Raw genomic sequence first — 22,616 nt, 5'->3', positions numbered from 1 at the left:
AAAGATCGGAAAGTAAATTATGAATGGGATGTAAGGAAGCTACAAAGGGACTTATCTAAGTTAATTGCATGTACAAAGCTCTGGCCTGAGTTCCTCTCTCTTCCAGTTCCCCATTTACAGCTATTGCAGGGATGTTACTTGCATAGTGAAGACTGATGCGAAATATCTGTGAACTACTTCATCCATCTCCTTGTTTTCCATTATTAGTTTTCCATTATTAATTTCCCATTCTCACTTTCTATGAGACCAAAGCTGATTTTGTTAACTTTTTAAAATAACTATAGAAATTGCTATGATTAGGTTTTTATTTCTGGCTAGCTTTATTGGTATTGGTTTATTGTCACTTGTATTGACGTACAATGAAAAACTTGTCTTGCAGACGGTTCGTATAGATCAATTCATTACACAGTGTATTGAGGTAGTACAGGGTAAAAACAATAACAGAATACAGAGTAAAGTGTCACAGCTACAGGGTAGTGGATTGCAGGTAAACAATAAGGTGCAAGGTCATAACAAGGTAGATTGTGAGGTCAAGAGTCCATCTCATCGTATAAGGGAACCCTTCAATAGTCTTATCACAATGGGATAGAAGCTGTCCTTGAGCCTGGTGGTATGTGCCCTCAGGCTCCTGTATTTTCTGCCTGATGTATTCTTGTTATTTGATTAGTAATGTTTTAGAGTGATAAGAGCTGAAGGCACAACTACTAGAGCTGCTGCCTCTGAGATCTAATGACCTGAATTCAATCCTGACTTCCAACGCTGTCTGTGTGGAGTTACCACAGATGCACTGGTTTCCTGCTTTCCCAAAGATGTGTGGATTGGTAGGTTAATTGGCATTGTAACTTGCCCCCTAATATGCAGGTGAGTGGCAGAATCTGGAAGGGCAGGGGCTGGTGGGGGTTGATGGGAATATGGAAAGGAAAAAAAATGGGATCAGTATAAATGATTGCCATGGGCTTAAGGGCTTGTTTCCATGTTCTATGAATCTAAAGACTCTTATATCAGTAATTACTGCAATGGGTTGATTTGTTTAGATTTTATTTATGGAAAAGGGGTTTATAAAGACAGTCATTTATCCCTTTATACAAGGCCTAGGGTTATATGGTCAAAGGGTCATACAGCCACCCCTGTCTACATCGACCATCCAGTACCCACCTCTACTAATCCCAGTTACCAGCACTTGGTCTGTAGCCTTCTGTCTTGGTAATTCAAGGCTTGTCTGTGGTTTTAACAGGTTGTTATCTAGTTTGTGTTATTGTAAGTGAACTAAAAATAATAGGGGGGAGAACTGGGTGTAACAATCAACAGTGGATATTCAGAGCTGACTTTGTAATGTACTTTTTTGTTTTTTTGAATTGGGTGAGAAGTAAAGGAGAGAGAACTTTGATATATTTTTACCTTGAAATATATTTTTGGAAGCAAACAGAAGAGTTGGTATACTTAGTGTTTATAGTTTAAAATTCATTCCTTGCCTTTGGTTCCAGGCACAAATTAATAAATAGAAAGAGAAAACTTACGTGTGTGTGTATATATATGTGTGTGTGTATATATATATATATATATATATATATACACACACACATACATATACTATCTGTTCAAGACTTGAGGTATCCTGTGCTGTATAATAAATTTTGAATTATTTGTTACATAATGTCAATTTTGCTGTGTAAGATGCATGGCAACTAGTTTAGGCACAACAAACTTCCACAAATAGTGATTTGATAGTAAACAATCAGTTATAGTAACAATCAGGACACCCCTGCTTTTTGCAATATTACCAATCTGCATTCATTTTGAAAGGAATACATGGCCTTAGTTCAAAATTTCATCTGAAAGGCAATACTTCAGAAAGACATTTCAGCACTGCAATATTGGATTAAATTTACATCCCCAAATTCTGTACGATGAGGCTTGAAACTACAGCTTTGACTTGCTGCATCAGTGTAGAACATAAGAATGTAGATAGGAGTAGGTGTTGGCCCTCCAGTTCCTTAAGCCAGCCTTGGCTCCAGTGTCTGTATATCCTTTCTTAATTAAGGGAATTAAAGCTGCACTTGACTCTAGGTGTGGCCTCACTGATCACCATATTTCTTGGTTAACAGTGCCTAAAGTCTATTGCTTTCAAGCTTGAATATACTCAACAACAAAACATCCAAAGCTCCTTGGAGTAAGAAATTTCTCATAATTTCAGAACTCCTTACCTCAGGACTGTGGTCACTAATTCCAGATTCTTTAGCCTGAGCAATCAACCTCTTAAAATCTATTTTATGAATCCTTTCCAAATCTTGCTTTCTCAGTGATTGAGAATTTCTGTCCTGTCATTCTCCTAAACACAACTAAGTATAGGTAAATCTTATTCAGTCTCTCCTTATCAGACAATCTGCTTATCCCAGGAATTAGCCTAGTGAACGTGCACTGCATCACAGCTTAGGCAAGTCATTCCTTCCCTGGAAATGAAAACAAAAAAATTAGCAGTGACAGGACTGGTTAGATGCAGAATAAAGCTCCCTCTACACTGTTGCATATGGGGGGGAAAAAAAAACAAAATGAGAAATAATCTCACACCACGTTGTTCCATCACGTTCCGAGGCCAAGTGAAATAGAGAATTTTCACCGGTAAGCTAACCAGCGGCATCAGAAATGAACTTATTTATTCATTGCTGTTTGTCTGGCCTCCCTGTATGCCGATTGACAATTTTACAAAGTGCAGATCATACTTCAGGTGTTGTCTCATCAAACTCTGCATAATTGCATGGAGATTCCTCTACTCATGACGTCCAATCCCTTTCTGTGTAATTAAGGCCAATGTGCAATTTGTCTTCTTAATTGCTAGTTGTATCCACATGTTTAGTTTCTACTTTTTTTATATGGGCCAATGCAGTGCTCATTCTATACACCAATGGTTACTAGTCTTCCCTGTTTCTTAAAGGATTCTGATTTGCTGTTCCTGCTACCCAAGTAGAAAACCTCACATTTTCCCCACATCAATATCTACCTTGTCCAATTTGTACAAATACCTTAGCAGACTCTTTGCATTCTCTTCATAGCTCACTTTCTTGCCAATCTTTGTACAGTTGGAAAGCTTGAATATATAACAGTGAATTTTCATCTTAACTGTTCACAACTTATAAGTTATGGGCTGGGGACTGATTCTTTTGGCAGCCTGCCAAAATCTGTCTTTTTCCTACTTTGTATTTTACTCTTTAACAAATCTTCTTTCTATGCTAATATCTTTCTTAATCCTGTAGACCCCTAAATTACTCTTAACTACTTGGTTGGTTATATTCTCAAAAAAAAACTTGCATTTGCAAAATCTGGTTTTCTGTTCATAAAACCATGTTGCCTCAGTATCATCATATCATGATTTTCTAAAAGCACTGTTTTCATGTCCTTAATGACAGATTTCTGCAATCTTTCCACAGCTGATGTCAGACCAACTAGTCCCTTGTTCTACATAAATTATTAAGAACATAGCAACAGAAGTAGAGAATCCTGACCATTGGTTGCTGGAGGAATTTATTTGCTGAAATTAATTGAAATGTGCAGGGATTATAGGCCATGGGAATGTTCATTTTATAAGCAAAGTATTTAGTTAGCAGATAGCATATCTTGCTCTGGTTTCATATCTGTGGATTGGCTCTCTGACATAGATAATCCAATATTGTAACAAGGAATGATCAGATGCTGAAGAGATAACTATTTGATTGTAAGTTAATTTTTTTTGTTAATAAATATTAACATTTCCTGATCCTTCAGTAACATGGGGGTCAATTTAAATAATACTCTTATAAGATTTATTAAAATATTTGTGTTCTGTTTCCAACCATTCCTTTTATAAATTTCTGTCTTGGATTTTATTTGTTGGGGAATGGAGTTATGACTTAATGAATTCATAGAAATGCTTGTTTTTATTACTTGAAACTTCCTTTAATGATTTTTAATTTTTTTGTTGCTTGTTTATAATTTTTTTAAAATCAAGTTTTAATAGATTTTGAATGTTTGTTTCTGATAATTGTTAATACCTCTTGGTTAATAAAATTTATGTAATTTTCAAAATCAAACACATGGTTCTTGATTTCTGTGCATCGGAGCCTTTCCCTGTTCTATTCTCTGTGGAAGAGCCTTAAACTGCCTTGGTCCCTTTCTTTGGAGCTCTCAATTTGACAGTACTTCCCTACTTTCTTCCCAATTTTTAAGGCATTCTTAAATGGTATCTTTTGGATTTGGTCAGCACTTAAGATGCTTGCTATTGCTTTGTAGTTGCTGTTCTTCTCCTGAGAGGCACTATACTAAAGGCACTATACTAAAGGCCCTTCTTAAATGCAGGTCATTTTACCTTACAGAAAGTAAAGTAAAAGGTTTAAAAACCAAGTCTAATTATTTTGATTTACAACCATATATTATATCCTTTTTGGGTTGTACTTTTGAAGAAAGTGAATGCTTTGAGTTGTAAACTTCTTTGTATGCATTCCCTCAGGCTCAAGAATGACTAGCTTCTAGTCTTGTTTTGAGGTGACTGATGAAATCAATGTGGGAACGGCAGATTCTTCCACATATAAAGGAAGAAGTGCCTGACAGGACTGTTTACACTGGGCTTCTGTGTTCTCTTGATGTATAGACTCTGTTCTCAATATTATCCCTAAATGATCCTTTGTAACTATGGAATTGGCCAGGGGTTCCCAAAAGCTAGTGGGCATGTTGCAATTTTTCAAGGAGCCTTTAAGGACATCCTTGAATCTTTTCTTCTGGCCGCATATAATCGTTCCTGTGAGATAGAGTTCAGAAATAGAATATCTATTTCAGGAGGCTGCAGCTGGGCATAGGGCAACATGGCTCTAATGGCCTTTTCTTGTTGGACTGAAATAGATAGCAGCTTTGTGAAATCTAATGTTGACCATCGTTGGAAGGCTAGAAATATCTAGAACAGGAAGTTTGCTAAGAGCCACCAGAGAAGAGTGGATGAACTGTAAATGCTCCCCAGGTACATATGTATTTTGATGAGGACAACATTCTGCCTGTCTTAAGTGGTATCTCCATCGTCAGTTTCTATTCCACAATATTCAAAAGTATGTATACTAAGCAAAAATGGAATTGCAGATGGTGGAAACTTGAGGCAACAATAACAAAATGCTAAGGCATTTGGTAAATTGAGTAGCATCTGTTGAGAGATGACATTTTGAACTTTTTGTCATTGTTGATGTTCCCTGTGGAGATGTTGCAGTGAAAGAAATAGTGCCCCATGGTGAAAACCAAAGGAAGTTGGGTATTTGGAATCTGAGTGATCAGGGCAAGTATTCATGTATATGATTACCAATCAGTTTGATGAGTAAGTAACACAAAGACAGAGAAGTGCAAATTGAAGTGGTGAATTTGAATGCAAATCAGGTGCAGCAATTTAAATGTAAATGGGAGATAATGCTTGGATGTAGGGAAGCTATGGAAAAGTTTAAAACATTTTTTAAAAATTGCTCAATATATTAAAAAAAATCAAAATTCAATTCAATGCTAAAGGAAATTAATTAATTTTCTGCCCCCAAGTAATTGACACCTTGATAAAATAATCCTTTAAATATTAAAAATGCGTGGACATTAAAAACCTTCAAAATATGTCCATGTGTCTATTTCAAAGTAAATCCAACTTTGTGGGGGCTTTAATGTGTATTTACTTAACCAGCTTGCCCAATTGAATCCATTTGAGTGTTGAGCCAGAGAGCAGAGTGCTGCTATTGCTAAGCAACTGGCAGAGAAGTCTGATGTTCATGAATTTACTGTCACTTGAAGTTGCTGCATAAATAGCACTGGTGCTCCCAAACCTGCCCTTGATTTGATGATAGGTTATGGGCCATTTAAGTAGCAATGAAACTTTCTTCCAGCTACATTTTTGTTCTTTTCTCGGGTTTCTTTTTGTTGGCAAAACGTGTACGTAACAACCCCCTACAACCCAAGTTGCTAGGAACAAAGCTGTGGGAATAATGTCAAAGGCTTTAGGAATGTTTTTTTGATGGGCAGGATAGGCTGTAGTCTATGGCTACAGCCCAAATATTCACTGAAGTGAAGATTACTGAGTGGAATTATTGTACAAGGAGGCTGGTACTTGGAGTTTGGGGAGTGGGGTGCACAGGTGTGGGGAGGAGGTGATATTGCATGGTGAAAAGGGCCAGGAAGTTGCTTTATTTTGTCAAGTACTGAAGGAAGGTAAAAAGATGTAATGCTGCATGGGTGGCTGACTTCAGCCAAGAAGCTAGAGGACACAGTAAGGCATCTAGAGCACAGCAGAAGTGGAAAAAGGAGAATTGCAATGTTAGAGGCCAGACAGTATTACATTCATTGTTAGGTGAATCTGAGGCTGGGTGGGTAGTGAATAGGTTCTACTGAATGGACTATTAAGGGTCCGCTGTCTTGTTTTGGATATAAAACGTAGGGCAACAGATTGACCTTCCCAGAGGTGGCAGGTAACAGCTAATTCGAGACTCTGGTATTAAGGCTGGCAGTTTATTAAAGAGTGTTCCTGCATTGAAAGTAGGCTGAGGATAATAATACAATATGAGGTAAAGAAGTTCAGAGAGTTGTAAAGAGCATTATTTTTCAAGTTACTTTTTAAATAAATTAACTTGCCTTACCTTTATTTATAGGATTAGCTCCCACAATACTAATTCAGTAATGTAGATTATATATGAATTGCAACATAGAAATGTTCGACGTTGTTGCTCAGTGGCTTGAACTGGCGTTGCAAGCTGACTTGAGTATTTTCTATAATGCAGTTTTAACTTTCACAATAACAATGGTATTTGCCTTGCATAATAAATAATATTGACAAACCTCACACGGATGTATAGCAGATTGTTTACTTGTTCACTGCTTTAAATGATTTTGCTGTAAAATTTGAGGAAGGGTTTTTAAATATATTTGGAAATATATTTAAATAGGTTTTTTGGCTAATCAAAAGGTATAATATATTATTGTAGAATGTATTATTGAACATTGAGCACTAGCCCCATGCTATTGGAGAAACCCTTGGCTAATTGTGATTTGCTTGCTTTAAGTACTTTGGAACAGAATTAGCAAGATGCAAGGTATTAACCAAAATATTTTCAACGTAAAATTGCTGTTGTCTGTAGTTCTGTTGTGCTGTTGTGTGCATGGATAGTCTGCAGTCAGACTACTGTTGTTTGTGTCTTGCCTCGTGACGGATAAGCTGGTTTTATGTGGTACAAGGGAAAGGCTTATTATAGCTGAGAGCTGCTTAGAAATAGGGCAGTGATGTTCTGTCAATTCATGACAAATCTGTTATGCAATCTGCTGACCTTTCACACGGAGAAATGAGAAGCAGTTCTCCTGATTCTATACTCCTGGAAACTGTATAGAGTATTGGACATCTGGACTAAATCATTCAGAAAGCACAAATGCAGCAAGCTGGGGCTGTGGTTTCTTGCCATCCTTGTTGACACTATTTAATTTTGTGCTTGAATCAACTAATGAATAAACATCTTATGTTTTTGTTCTATTTAATATGACAGTTTTACTTCAACATAATGTGATCTTGTAAACCTTGAAGAAAGCAAATTTGTCTTGAGGTATTTTGGGAAATGAATGCTGCCCAAATTCAGCTTGTAATTCCAGAACACTAAATTAGCACAAATACAAAAGCAATGTCTAATAATGATTCTATATTCTTTGGATTGATGCTAAAAGATTCCATTGTCCTATCCAACTAGATGTTTAATATAATTTTAATATCTTATTTTTTTCCTATGGCAAATTTACTTTTCTCGAAGTTGAAGAGGTACAGCTCTGTGGAACCCAGTTTTAGGGAAGAGTACTTGTCAAGATATTGTTCGTGTATGAACTTTGGAAAGCTACTTATTCGTGAAGTTATCATGGAAAATACATTCTTACCGTATTCCACATGTATGCACTTCCCACTGTATTATTGGATAAGGATTTTGGAGTCTCACCAGAAGCATCAAAATTTAAAAAGACCTCCCATCTCAGGAATCAATTTAGTGAACCATCACAAGTATATCCTCCTCTAGGCAGACAAATCAGAGCTGCACACAGTATTCCAGATGGTGATTCACTAGAGGTCTACATAATTGGAGCAAGTCATCCTTATTTCTCTGCTCAAGTCTTCTTTCAATAAAGGCCAAAATACCATTTGTCTTCCAAACTGCTTGCTGTACCTTCTTGTTAACTCTGTGGTTCATGAACAGGGACACCAACACCTGTCAAACTCTAAAATTAAAACAGAAAATGATGGAAGTATACAGCAGGTCAGGTTGCAGAGTGAAGGATCTTTGACCTGAAACATTAACGCTGTTTCTCTTCCCACAGATATGGTCTAACCTGTTAAGCAGTTCTGGCATATTCTGTTTTAATTTTTAGATATCCAGCATCTACAGTTTTGTTTTGATTTTTGCCTATCAAACTCTCACTATTTAAAACAAAATCTCTGCCTTTCAACTTTATTCCAATAAAATGGATGATGTCATATTTTTCCACATTATATTCTATCTGGCATGTCCTTGCCCATTCACTTAGTCTGTCTATAACTCCTTGAAGTCGGTCTGCACTCTTATCACTGCCCACACTGCTACCCAGTTATGGGTCATCAGCAACTTGGATATATTGAATTCAATTCTCTCATCCAAATGATTGACATAGGTTGTGAACAGCTGTGAACAATCCCCTCAGTACCCCATCAGTCACAGCATCACAACCCAAAAATGACTTTTTTTAAAAATCTTATTGTTTTCTGTCCATTAATCAGTCCTTAATCTATTTCTCTCTCCACAGAACAGTGCCGGACCAGCTGAGGCTGTCCAGCACTTTCTGTTGTATGTGTGTTTGTTTTCTCAGTAAGGAAAAACATATAGTTGATATTAAATATTTATTCTGGCGACTCCTTTTGCTTTCAGGTGTGTTCCTGCAAGAAAGCTGTTTGTTTACTTGCTCTTTGTTTTGCTGCCATTCAGCTACAGGCTTTTAAAATCCATGACATGCGTGATATTATTCTATGCTGAGTTATCTGACTGCTTTCATTTATTCTTTCTACCTATAGGCTTGTTTTCTGCAATAGGACTTGCATTCCTTTGGTTATTACCTGGGTTTGAGAGGAACTTTTGGAGGCAAATACAGTGCATGTTATGTCTGTGCTAGACCAAAATGACACCCAATTGTGTGTTATTGAAACATTGTCAACCGAGGCTGTTTCAGATGAACATTTTTACTGTACTTATCCAGTGATCCTGCTGGAAAATGCAAAGGCAAAAATATCTGTTAGAGTACTGGACCTTTCTTGACACTTGGCAGTTCTCTTTCCTTTCATCACCACACCATCCCTCTCCCAATCTAAGTGGAACAATCTTGCTATCATTTTCTTTAAAGTCATGGAATACAGGCATCACTGGCAATTGATTACAATTTATTGCCCATCCCTAATTTTCTTTAAAAATGTGGTGGTGAGCTCCTGCGTTGAACCACGGCAGTGCTTCAAAAGCAAAAATACTGAAAACAGGAAGCACGTGAACCATGTTAAAAGTACTGCCACATGGCTGTTGCATAATGAGACAAGCAACAGTGAAGCAATAACAATATATTTCCTAGTCAGGATGGTGTTTAACTTTAGGAGGAGCTTGTGGGTGTTTGTATTCTCATATGTGATTCCCATTGAATTAATTTTACTTGGTTTCTTGAAGCCATATTTGGGAAAAATGCTGCATTAGTGGCAAGGGCACTTTCATGTACCTTCCCAAAATTAGATTTTGTGATCTTGTTTGAATTAAATCTGTAGTGAAGCCTGAGGTTGAGTAGTCCTAGCAAAACCTAAACCGTGCATCAATATGTAGTTTATTGATGAACATGTGCCAGTTGATAGTTCAGTCAAAGATACCTTACGTAACTTTGCTGATGAGTAGAATAATGTGACAGTAATTGCCTGGATTGGATTTGGGGTGCTTTTTTGTAGACAAGGTGTAGCTGGGCTATTTTCCACTTTACTGGCTTATTGGATAGATCTTAGTATCGTAGCTGTATTAGGTCAGCTTGTTTAATGGTTCAATCAGTTCTGAAGCACAGGAATTGATAGCCAGGCTGCTGTTGTGATCGGAGCTTTTGGTATATTCAGTGTTCTAATTTTTTTTATTCTGGGTGCTTGCAAGCATTTTTGATTTTATGTACTGGCACCATGTGTTTTATTTTAGCACCTATTGTTGCTTTCATGAGGAAAGGTTAAAAATTGACAGCAGTAAAGCTGCTTGTTCAGAAACAAAATCATTTTAGATAGCTTAAGAACGCTGACCTCTGATATGGCTAACAGACCATTAGACTGGAGGTAGTTGAATAATCAAAATAGGTAAAATCTATTAACATTTATGCTTAGCTGACTATAAGCATACACTGGTTTGTTGAAGTTTTCTGGGAAGTATTTTGCAAAAAAAATCCTGAATATTCAGTACTAAATAAAACAAGAAACTATAATGAGTGTGGTACCAGATTTCCTGGCTGAAAGATGGGAATGTGTCGTTGGAAGTCCATAACATTGATTCCAGTCCTCAGGAGAACCAACAGAAAGGAAATAATCACTAATCTGTTGAAGGTGCATTTGTTGATGACAGTATTAGTAGAAATGATCACTGCACAGTTCTTACAGATACACAATTCTGTTTTCACCCTAAGGACGCACTCCATTGTGTTACATGGAGCCATTCTGCTAAATGAAATAAAAGTTGCCAAAGTTTGTTGTAAATTTATCTCAAAACCAGGCCATCAGCAGAAGCTCATTCCATCACAACCTGTGATCTTGAAGATGGGTATATTCCTTCACTCCACCATTGCTTTTAAACCATGGGACCAAACTTGGGTTCAGTTAGGAGTGTGTGGGAATATGCCAGGGTATCATCATGCTTGCCTCCAATTGAGATGACAACCTAGAAAAGCCATAGTACAGGACTGCATGTATACTAATCGTTGGAAGCAGAATTCTTTTGACAAAACTAGCAATTTCATAGGCAGAGAATCTGAACAAAGCCCTATGGTACTGCCATGAATAGTGGAAGACTATTAAACAACTAGTGAGAGAAAGGTTACATTCATTTAGCAGATATTCACATTCACATAACCTCAAAGACAGCAGAACTAGCACTTTAGTGGAAAAGACAATTGAAATGTTTATAACCACCTTTGGCCAGAGTTGTCAAATGGATGAACCTTCTGAGATTGCCACTATTACAAGCTAATATGTAGCTAATTTAATTCGCTCCACATATGGATGAATGCACCAGATGTAGAGAAGGTTTTTGACAACATCCTGAGTGTAGTGTTGAATGCTTGTGTTTCAGAACTGGCCACACCTCTAGCCAAGCTGCTCCAGGACAGCTGTAACACCTGTGACTAAACTAAGTGGAAAATTGTCCAGGTGCATCTGCAAGGAGCAGGACAAATGCAGTTTAACTATTGCCAATAAAGGTGTGCTTGAATATAAAAGTAAAATTCGATCTGTTTATGGCTGATCAACACTAAACCTGAGTATTCAAAATATTTTCCCAACAGCTTGAGTCTACAGATCATCATACCCTTACACTGACACAGAGTCCTACTTGGACATCCATATTCAAAAAAGGCCCTCTGAGCCTGGATGAAGTCACTCGTCCATGCCCCTATCGACAGGTACCACTGCCTGACTCTGGCATTGAGGCAACTTGATGCCTTTGCCCAAGAGTGTGCTCCCTACCTACTGTTTAGTATTTAGTGTCCAATCTCTGGGTGGATTTCACCACCCAATTATGGCACTGGGGCAAACTTAATATGGATGTCCGGCAATCGCTCTCCTGTTCCAGGTCAGGTCCCTGACCAGCTCCCAGAATGAGTATCCTGCACAGCCACTAGCCATTGCCAGCATGCCAAACTGTCCAGAATGAAGTGCTGGGCCAAACTGTCCTGGCATGACCTGATGACCCAACCTGAACTCTGATGTTTCAGCAGAATATATACTCAACTGGGCCTGAATCTGATGCACATGGTTGCATCCATTTGAGTCTGGGTAAGGATTTAATTATCACCCTAATCTATTCTTGGTGGTTAGTAAGTAAAGGTAGTTGAGTTTGGCAGGACTATTAAGAATTGCTTACTTAACAATAACATGCTTAGCAATGCTTTGTTTGGACTTTGACAGGACCATTTGGTCACTAATCTCATTATCTTCAATACAAAAAACACAAAGAAATAAGATGAATTACAACAATGACTGCCCATGGATACTAATGTAGCATCTGACTGAGTGTGGTAAGGATGAATCCAAGGAAAACTCAATTTGGTGGAACTAGGGGGAAATATCTCCATTTGGCCAGTCATACTTAGCAGAAAGAATGGTTGTGATAGTTGAAATTCAATTAATTTAGAATGCATCACTGCAGGATTTCCCTCCAACATAATATCGGAAGTAGGGATATTCAGCTCTGCCCACATGAGTAAAGAGAAAATCCCCATGAGAAAATTGGCATAAAGCAAAGGTGGGCATGTGGAGGTGCAGAACAAGTTAATTATGATGTACTTTAATGTTGCAACAGGTGTGAGGGACTAAATGACTTGCTCCTGTTCCTGTTTTGATGTTAGTCTTAGTTTCTGTTCAAAGTTGATGTTGCCACTTTTAAATGCTTTTATCTTTCTCTTCACTTACAGAATCTTTCAGTAAAAAATCAGGCTTGGCTGAGGTGAGCAAATTTTGTAGTTATATATTTTTCACAACCAAATGCTGTGATGACTGGTGCTTGATACAAGTTTGTAATTAACATATTCAATATCCCTTGCATTTACTTCCAAGATGCCCTCTTCTTCTGGAAATACATATGCACCTGCAGGCAAAAAGATTGGACACAGGGGAGTGGATGCTTCTGGAGAAACTACATACAAAAAGGTATTCTGTCTTAAGGTCATATACAAATTTAATTAAAATTCTTACCTACAAACAGATTTTCCTAATTATTTTGTTTTTATTTTACTTTGTGATGCTCATCATTTTAATGACACAGACAAATAAGCAAGAATTTAATCTGTTTGGAGTGGATGGCTATATCTGTAAATTAAATAGCAATAAAATGTAACCATTTTAAAAAAACGCTAGTACAGTTTTTTAGTTCCTATTTCCCAAAGTAACATTTTAAAACTGAACATCCTGCACATTATTAAATCTGAAATTTTAAATTGTAGAGATAAAAAGAAAAACTTTCAATGTCAAATGATAAAAACAGAAGAAGCTGATGTTGCATTTTTCATCAGCGTCTGAAAGAAGAAGGGTTAAAATTTCAAAAGGATTGTCATGGGATTTACCCAGTAAACTGGATTCTGCCATTTTGATTGCTTAATTGAAGTCTAATGATCCAGCTGCAAGTTCTGATTTTCTGCAATTAATTAGTAGATTGTGTTTTCCCCAATGATCTTAATCTGTTGAGTTTCAAACTTGGGTTTAGAAGTGTAAAGTGAGCATTCTTCTTTAAACTGCAATACACAGCAATTATTTATTATACTCTGTGGCTAGTGCACATCAGTTGTTTTGGTTAGATGACTTCATGTGTCCAATTTAACCTTCCTTATGCCTTCATTTCTAATATTAAAACATGCTTGAAATGTTACAGTGATATTAAATTGGAGTGCTTATCAGCTTGTTACATGATTTTCTGTCTACTGCTCCCATTACATAATCCTAGTAAGCAAGTAAAGTCAAGGTTGTTAGATGGTTGTGTTTAACCTTGCCTTTAAAATGCAGCATTAATGACCAAGGCAATTATTATGGTGAGAACTGTTCATTGTACAAAAATATCTCAGGCCATATGATTTTTCTATGGAAATACAATTTTGTTAACACTTAGCTCAGTTCTGCTAAAGATAATATGGATATGTGTTCAGATGAGATGTTTGTACTAATATGATAAGCAATTTCTGATAAAAATTATCTATTATTTTTACCTCTGGTGAAATTCTCAGTAATAAGATCAAGTGGTATTTTTTAACCTTTTAATCTTTGTTGACATGGCTCAAAATGCATTCAAGCTTCAGGGCACAAACTGATCCCAGCTCTGGTACAGAGAAAAATATAATTTGATTCTGCTTATGCTGCAGACAAGCTCATCTACTCTCAAAGGAGCTATTCAGCTGGGGATTGGATACACGGTAGGAAATCTCAGCTCGAAGCCCGAAAGAGATGTGCTGATGCAAGATTTCTATGTGGTTGAGAGTATATTCTTTCCTAGGCAAGTCTGTCTTTTCTCCAAGTAACTTTTTGGGATTGTAATATTTTGTTGATTTTTTAATTGTTAATCATTTTATGATTTTCTCCTTAATAAATGTGGTGTCTAATGTTGGATAATTGTTAAAGTATATTTTGTATTCTCAAAAACTACACCAAGAGATAAAAATGGACCTCGGTATTTGTATCACACCTTGTGTCTTCAGGACATTTTGAAGTGTTTAACAGCCTGAGAATAACTTTTGAAATGCAGTCACTGTTATGTAGGCAGGTGATAATCAAGGGAAAGAGTGAAAATTTAAAAAAAAATAACTGCAGATGCTGGAAATCTAAGGCAAAAACAGATGCCAGAAATACTCAACAGGTCAAACAACATCATGGAAAGATAAATAGAGTTAATTTTTCAGGTTGAAGACATAATGGGTAATTGGTTAAAATCTGTGTATAGTTATTAGGAGAGCAGTGATAACAAGAGGAGGAACTTTTCAAATGAAACAAAGGAATCTTTACATTCCCTGAGAGGCAGAAATGTCTCCACTTAATGTCTGATTCGCACACCACAATTAAACCTCTTTTAGGTTACTCTCATTACCATGATGCTCCAGACATTGCAGCATCCTTGTAAATCTCCTCTGCATCCTCTGATATTATATCCTTCTTGCAATGTGGTGATCAGAACAATTCATATAGACTATTCTGACAATCCCTTTCTTATTTTTTCTTAAAGGAAGATGGTTGTGGTTCTTGGCAGTCAATCACTCCAGCTCCAGGACATCACTGCTGAAGTTCCTTAGGGGAGTGGCCTCTGCCTAACCATCTTTAGCCACTTCAGGTCTGAAGTTGGGACTTTTGCTGATGATTGCTCTTGCACAATACTTAGTTGCATCTGCAACTTCTCAGCAAATGAAGCAGTCTATGTCTGTATGCAGCAACACTAGGACAACATTTCAGCTTGGTCTGGTATGTGGCAGGTAACATTTGCACCATAGAAGTGCTACATATTGACATCTCCATCAAGAGAGAAAGTCTAACCCCAATCTACACCACTCATTCACTCCACCACTGCACAGTAGCAGCAGTTTGTACCATATACAGGATGCAGAGCAACAAATCACCGAGATTCCTTAGATAGCACCTTCCAAACACACGATTTCTACCAGCTAGAAGGACAAAGGAAGCAAAAGCATGAGAACACCACCACCTGGAGATTTCCCTCCAAGCCACACACTGTTCTGACTTGGAAATATATTGCCGTTCCTTTACCATCGTTCAGTCAAAACCCTGGAACTCTCTCCCAAACAGCACTATGGGTATACCCACACCTCAAGCAATTAAATGCTGGCTCAGCCTGCAAAGTCCACGTCCTCTGAATGAATAAGAAAATCAATACTCTTATATTTAATTGTAACACCGTTATCTATAGAGTCATAGAGAGACAGCAGAGAAACAGACCCTTCGGCCAACCAAATCTGTGCTGACCATCAGTCACCCATTTAACTAATGTTAGTTCTTTTTTATTCCCCTCAAATTCTCATCAAACCACACCACCACCACCACCCCTCCCTCCCCCAAGATTCTACTACTCACCTACATACTAGGGCCAATCTACAGTGGCCAATTAACCAACCAACCCGCACCGGGGAAAACCCATGCAGTTACAGGGAAAACATGCAGACTCCACACAGGACTGTCTCTGCTGCTGTGAGACAGCAGCTCTGCTATCTGCACCACTATGCCCAATGATCAACATCCTAGGTGTCACTGATGACCAGAAACTCAACTGAACCAGGTTAATGTGTATCGTAACCTTGAGTAGATCAGGGGCTTTGGTGCTCTGCAGTGAAAGTCTCACCTCCTGACACCCCAAAACCTTTTCATCATTAATGAGGCAAGTCAAGACTGTGATGGAATACTCTTCACTTGCATGGGTTAGAGCAGCTGAACAGCACTTAAGGAGCTATAGGAGTCTGCTTGATTAGCACCACATCCAACACCTTAAGCATCCATTCGCTTCACTAATGGTGCACTACATCAGCAGCAAGAAGATGGTCACCACTTCCTTCTCAATTTGGGTTTTTAAAAAAAACAAGCATTAAGATATAATGATGTGGGAATTTGTTATTATTATATTTTCAAGCATCCATATATGCATGTAGCATCTTTAGTGTTGTAAACATGTAGATTAGCTGTGTTAAGATATTGGTAGTGTGTACCACCATTTATATTTTGGGCTGCCTCTCATTCTTAGTGGGTTTAAATACAAGGAGGTAAGCTGATCATTGGTGCTCTGTTAGACCATGAAGAGATGGGAACGTCATCTGGCTGCATGCAATTATGCAGTTTTTCTACAAAATTGATGGTGAATATTTCCAGCTAATTTTGGTATGACTGATACTCAAGTTTTCTTTTAATTTACAGTGAAGGTAGTAACTTGACCCCAGCGCATCATTTTCCTGACTTCAGATTCAAGACGTATGCTCCAGTGGCATTTCGTTACTTTAGGGAACTCTTTGGCATTCGACCAGATGACTATCTGGTGAGTGTAGTTAAGTGCTCGGTATTCTTGTGCATTGTGTGCCATGATTTTTAGTCAGTTGAATTATGTTTGCTGTGTAACTGGAAAATCTCTTTTGGTGAATTGCATGCAATGATGCTCTGAAATTTTGCTGGTGAGTGGATGAACGAGTGGGTCTGATTTTTTTTTTATTTGTATAGTTTGTAAGATATACACCAGCAGAATTGAAGATCTTCTCTTTCAAAGTTGTGCTATGTCTGGAGAAAGCAATTTTACAAGGAATCTAATTGGCAGTCTTTAGCAGATGAAGAACGAAATTTGTATGGATGTCATAGAACTTTACACTGGTTTTTAAATTTAATTTGTTTTTCTGTAGTGCTTTCTAATGGTATTAGTATGCCAACTCTTAAAAAAAAAATTTGATATTTATACAATGGTGGCACAATAGTTAAACTACTGGTGTAGTTATCCAGAGGTCTGGGCTAATAATCTAGAGACCCAAGTTCAGATCTCGCCTTAATTAAATTAATATAGAATTTAAAAGAAACTAGCCATAGTAATAGTGACCACAAAACTATCAGATTAGTCCAGCATTTATGACAATGTCCTTCAGGGGAAGAAATCTGGTGTCCGTACCCAGTCTAGCCAATAAGTGACTCTAGACCTACAGCAATATGGTTAACTTTAACTGCCTTCAAAGAGATCGAGCAAGGCATTTGGTTGTGTTATAACTGTCATGACAAAACAGAACAATTCCTGAATAACTGCTGTGGTTCAAGAAGATGGATCACTACCACCATTTTGAGGGCAATCAGAGATGGGCAATAAATGGTGATAACAGCCACATTCCAAAAAATGAATTTATATATTCAAGCAAAACATCCCTTAACGTGTCCTTTTCTACAAAAGGAATTAAGATTGGTCATGCCTAACAAATAAGATGACTTTAAGTCATTTTTAATACATTTCAAGTTTGGCAGATGAATTTTGTTCTTTCCATTATGCTTAATATCACTTGTTCTGAACTAATCACTTGTGTCTTAATATGATGTGTGCCATGTTTGGGCAGGTGGTTAAATGGACTGGAACTTGTAAACTAACTGTTAAAAATTTCAGCTATTGGATCCTGGTGGTCTAGGCCTGTTTATTTTAGAAATTTTAAAAATTTTTACCAAGTACTTATGCATTAATAACTTAAATATAGTAAAATGATGCACTTATTGGAGGTAATTCTTTAGTTAATCTTATAAGCTAAACACTATGAAAAATATTTGATCTTTTTCTGAATTAAGAATGACATGCGGAAAACTGGCACATGATTGAAATCTGAAATGCACTGCCTGTAGATGTGGCAAAGGCAGCACCCATTGTGGCCTTCAAAATGGAACAGGATAAATGTATGGTGGAGAAAAAATTGCACAACTATGGAGAAAGGGCTGACGGGTGGCATTAGAGAGCTGTTCAGGTAGAGAGCTGACATGGATATGATGGGTCAAATTTTTTTGTGGTCTAACCATTGTATGATTATATAATTTTCTTCCCCCAGTAATTAACAAATCATGAATGTATCTCATTCTTCTAATAGATCCTCTAATCACTTCAGAATTACCACACTTCTTTCTTCTGTGGATCTAGAAAAATGACTTGTTAAATCTCAAAGTTGTGCTGTGCAATTGTTTTTGGCACAACTAAGTTTTTCTTCAGTGTGTTTTTACAGTCGAGCCTGGGAGAAGCAAATCAATGTTCCTAATTGATATCCAGTGCCCTCTGCTGGAAAGTGTGGCTTTTGGTTCAGGTTAAGGGGTAGGATTGTGTTTAGCTGTGATGCTGTCTGTTGTTAGTTGGCCCATTGACACTTGCTTTCTAAGGTCACAGATAAAGAATAGCCATCTGGTTAGTCTCATAGGCCCCAATTCTGATGAAATTCTATCCCAGTGTAAGTTACCAGTTGCAAGAAAAGATTGTATCACGTACGTCATAATCAAAGGTAATAGCTTCGAGAAGGGAGAGTGAATATTTTATTGTTTGAAATATCCTGTTATTTCTGACTGGATAGATGGAAGTTGGGTGGGGGAGGAATTATGTGTAAGGTGCAACAAAATAAAATAACATCAAGCATAATGGCTAGTGGTGCTCTTTGTATTAGATTGTACCATTGTATTTATTTAAAGCGTTCATGTTGGTTGGATTTAATTTCATTGTGGAAATGTATAAATGGAAATAATTCCTGACAACCATTGATATCAGGTTGGGTTGATCAGACAGTGTGTACAGATGATTGAATTTCACCAAGGGTCTCTAGACGAGCATTTGCTCCGAGTGATTTTCTCTATTATCATTTACTCCCCCAACCCAGCAGAGGATTGCTGTAGTCAGTTCCAGTTTATAATCATTTGGCTTATAATCATGAAATTCAAGTGTGGGACTACCCTGTTCTGTGCAACACAAAACCATAACAGACATTTCAATTACCAACCAAGTTACATTTTATTTTAAATAGTCATGTGGTGTGTGTATTTAGTGGCAAGGAACTTCCTCGTTAATTGCGAACAACTGCAAATTCTGGAAATCTGAAATAAAAACAAAGCATTGGAGATACTTAGTAATGCAGGCAGCTTCTGTGGAAAGAGAAACAAAGTTAACACTTCAATTTGATGGCACTTCATCAGAACTGAATTTTCACCATTTTCTGCTTTTATTATTAACAGTTTGTTTTTTAATATTATTTTTGTCTGTTTTCCTTGGACAGCTTTATATGTCAGAAAATGCCCTTGGTTAATCATGTCTTTATCCTTTCTATCATAAATGCTTCTTCACAGTCTGCAACTCCTAGCTTTTGTGTTGTCTGCTTACTAACCAGCCCAAAGCAAGCCAATTCTGAACCCAAACTATCAAGTCACCGTGGATCCCATGTATCTTAATCTTCTGGATCAGCCTACCATGAGGGACTTTGTCAAATGCCTTACTAAAGTCCATGTGGACATCATCCACTGTCCTACCCTCATCAATCACCTTCATCAGCTCCTCAAAGAAACTCAATCAAGTTTGTAAGATGTGACCTGCCTTGCACAAAGCCATGCTGACTGTCCCTAATCAGCCCATGCTTTTCCAAATGTGCATAAATTCTGTCCCTAAGAATCCTTTCCAATAGCTTCCCTACCACTGATGTGAGGCTCACCAGCTTGTAACTCACTGGATTATGCCTGTTTCCCTTAAACAAATAAACAACATTGGCTATTCTCCAGTCCTCCAGGATCTTGCCTGTGGCTAGAGAGGATACAGAGATCTTCGTCAAAACCCCAGTAATCTCCTCTCTTGCCTCTCTCAATAACCTGGGATAGATCCCACCACCTTGATCTCAGAACATCCTAGCATATTAGTATATCCCACACTGACCTCACTATCCTCCATTCCCTTCTCCTTGGTGAGTACCGATACAAAGTACTTGTTTAGTACCTCGCCTACATCCTCTAACTGCAAGCATAAATTCTGTCCTTTACCCTTGAGTGACTCTACCCTCTTCCTACTTATCCTCTTGTTTTTAATGTATGTATAAAGTGCTAATGGGATTTTCTTTAATCCTACTTAGCAATGACATTTCATGGCCCCTTTTGGCCCTCCTAATTCCTTGCTCGAGTTCTTTCCTGCTTTCTTTATATTCCTCAAAGGCCCTGTCTGATTTCAGCTTCCTAACCCTTGGATAAGCTTCCTTTTTCTTCTTGACTAAATTTACAACCTCTTTCATCATCGAGTTCCCTTATCTTGCCATCCTTGTCCTTCCTCCTTACTGGAACATGTCCTGAACTCTGACCAGCTAATCTTCAAACGACCCCCACATGTCAGCTGTGGATTGCCCAATAACGGCTGCTAATAAAGCTGCCTAATAATGTTGTAATTTGCCTTCCTCCAATTTCGTACTTTTCCTTTGGTCCACACATCCTTATTCAAAACTTAAGGAGTTGTAATCACTATTCCAAACACAAGGTCCGGTATGGTCCCTCCTCTAGTTGGAATATCCACATAATGTTTCAAGAAACCCTCTTGGATGCACCTAATAAATTCTGCCTCATCTAAAGAAGTCCAGTTAACATTGGGGAAGTTAAAGTCACCCAATACAACAACCCTGTTGCCTTTACATTTTTTCATAATCTGTTACATATCGGTTCCTCTATCTCCCACTATTGGGAGGCCTATGGTATAATCCCATCAGAGTGATTGCGCTTCTCTTATTTTTGAGCTCTACCCATATTGTTTTAGTGGGTGAGCCTTCCAGTGTGTGCTCTGAGTGCAACTGTGACATTCTCCATGATTAGTAATCTAGTGCCTCCACCCCTTTTATCTCCCTTTCCATCACGTCTGAAAAATAAGGCTGGATTGTTAGCTTTATTTTTTTTTGAGAGTTGCTTGCTTTCTTTTCATCTTTTTCCATTGAGTGTTAACTGCAGGCTGGACAATAGATAATCTCCCATAGGGTCTTAAGTGATAGACAGAGTATAGTGGTTCAGCAGGAAATGAAGTGAGGAATGGAAGAGGGAATTGGAGAATATTTGTTAACTTCAGTGTGTAAAGCAGTTTTAGTATTTTTAAAATAAGCATTTATGCAATGTTCAGGAATGGACCAGACAACAAAACCAACAATTCCAATGTGGAAATTTCTATCCTATGAAATTAAAGTTGCCTTATTTTCCAGAGCCTAAACTAAACTGGGACTTTGAGTGGAAGAGTGTGTTGTTGAAGCTGTACTCGTACTGTCAAGTGAGGGACATTCCATTATATTTCTAAATTGTGCTTTGCAGATGCTGGAAAGACTATTCAGAGTAGAGAGGGAACTTAGCTGCCATAGGATATCAGGTTTCCCATTTGTTTTAGTAACCATGGTGTTTATCATTCTAATGTTGACAGACAATTAAAATCTATTGAAATAATAAATAGTTTCTTCACAGAAACAAAGTGCCAATGACCTGTTTAGATTCTGGATTAGCTATTTTAAAAATTTGCAGATAGCCCACTCTAGTGGTCTGTATCAATGTTTGATCAATGCAAGCAAAGATCAGAGAACTTCTGTGTCCTTCAAGTGATTATTTCTTCAGTGACATAAATGAATAAAAATTGACAGGATAAACTGTTCTCAACTTTCCTATTTCTTTAGGAGATAGAAAGAGGCCTTTCGGCCCATTGACTCTTTGCCAGTTCTTGGAGCAATCCTATCAATCCCATTCCCCCACTTATTTCTTGGTAATCCATTCTGTCTCTCATGTCTTTTGACTGGTTATCCATTTCAGAGTTTGACTATCTAATGAAAGCCCAAGGATGGGACTAAAACATTTGAGTGATTTAAGGTTGCTCATTCTTCTGAAAAAGTCTTTTTCTGTGTCATATATTGAGTTATTGGTTAACTGTTAGGACTTTATTGTAAAAACAAGCAAAGTAAAAAAACCTCACTTTGTCTTTGTGTTTGATTCCCCGTTGTTTCCTGAGTGGCAAATTGTGGACAAGACCAATAATGTAAATAATGCCACACAATTACTATTTAGTCTCTATCAGTTACTCTTGTACATGAATGCTGTTACTGAACTATGTTATGAAATTGTGTAATTAATATGGAAATTAAAGCTAATGTGGACAAAATGGTTTTTATATTTTAAAATATTGAAAAAAGAATAATTAACAAAAATGGTTATATTTAATCAACAAGCTGATTCCCTCGGATATGGCTTGCAATTTTGAGCAGCTGTTAGCATCCATAATTGCAACTCCCATTGTCTTCTCTGCAGGATTTGTTCCATCTGTGTCATTACATGTTGTGTTCTACATGGGGAGTTTGCCAGAGTTGGACATTGAGTTTTCTTGCAAAACAAA

At 37.5% G+C, this 22,616-nt stretch overlaps 1 protein-coding gene across 3 annotated transcripts in view; it reads left to right on the top strand.

Annotated features, from left to right (window-relative positions):
- Positions 1–22,616, top strand: part of LOC127582394 (phosphatidylinositol 4-phosphate 5-kinase type-1 gamma-like) — a 95,338-nt gene that overhangs the window by 24,452 nt on the left and 48,270 nt on the right. For all 3 annotated transcript variants that reach the window (XM_052037588.1, XM_052037589.1, XM_052037587.1), the window contains exons 2-5: positions 12,679–12,710; positions 12,821–12,913; positions 14,116–14,246; positions 16,661–16,778. In XM_052037588.1, the coding sequence (XP_051893548.1) occupies positions 12,679–12,710; positions 12,821–12,913; positions 14,116–14,246; positions 16,661–16,778 (374 nt within the window). The remainder of the gene's footprint in view (positions 1–12,678; positions 12,711–12,820; positions 12,914–14,115; positions 14,247–16,660; positions 16,779–22,616) is intronic.

This window comes from Pristis pectinata, chromosome 24, assembly GCF_009764475.1.
Source record: "Pristis pectinata isolate sPriPec2 chromosome 24, sPriPec2.1.pri, whole genome shotgun sequence".
Lineage (NCBI taxonomy): Eukaryota > Metazoa > Chordata > Chondrichthyes > Rhinopristiformes > Pristidae > Pristis > Pristis pectinata.
The sequence above is the reverse complement of the archived record's forward strand: the minus strand, read 5'-3'. Positions and strand labels throughout refer to the sequence as shown.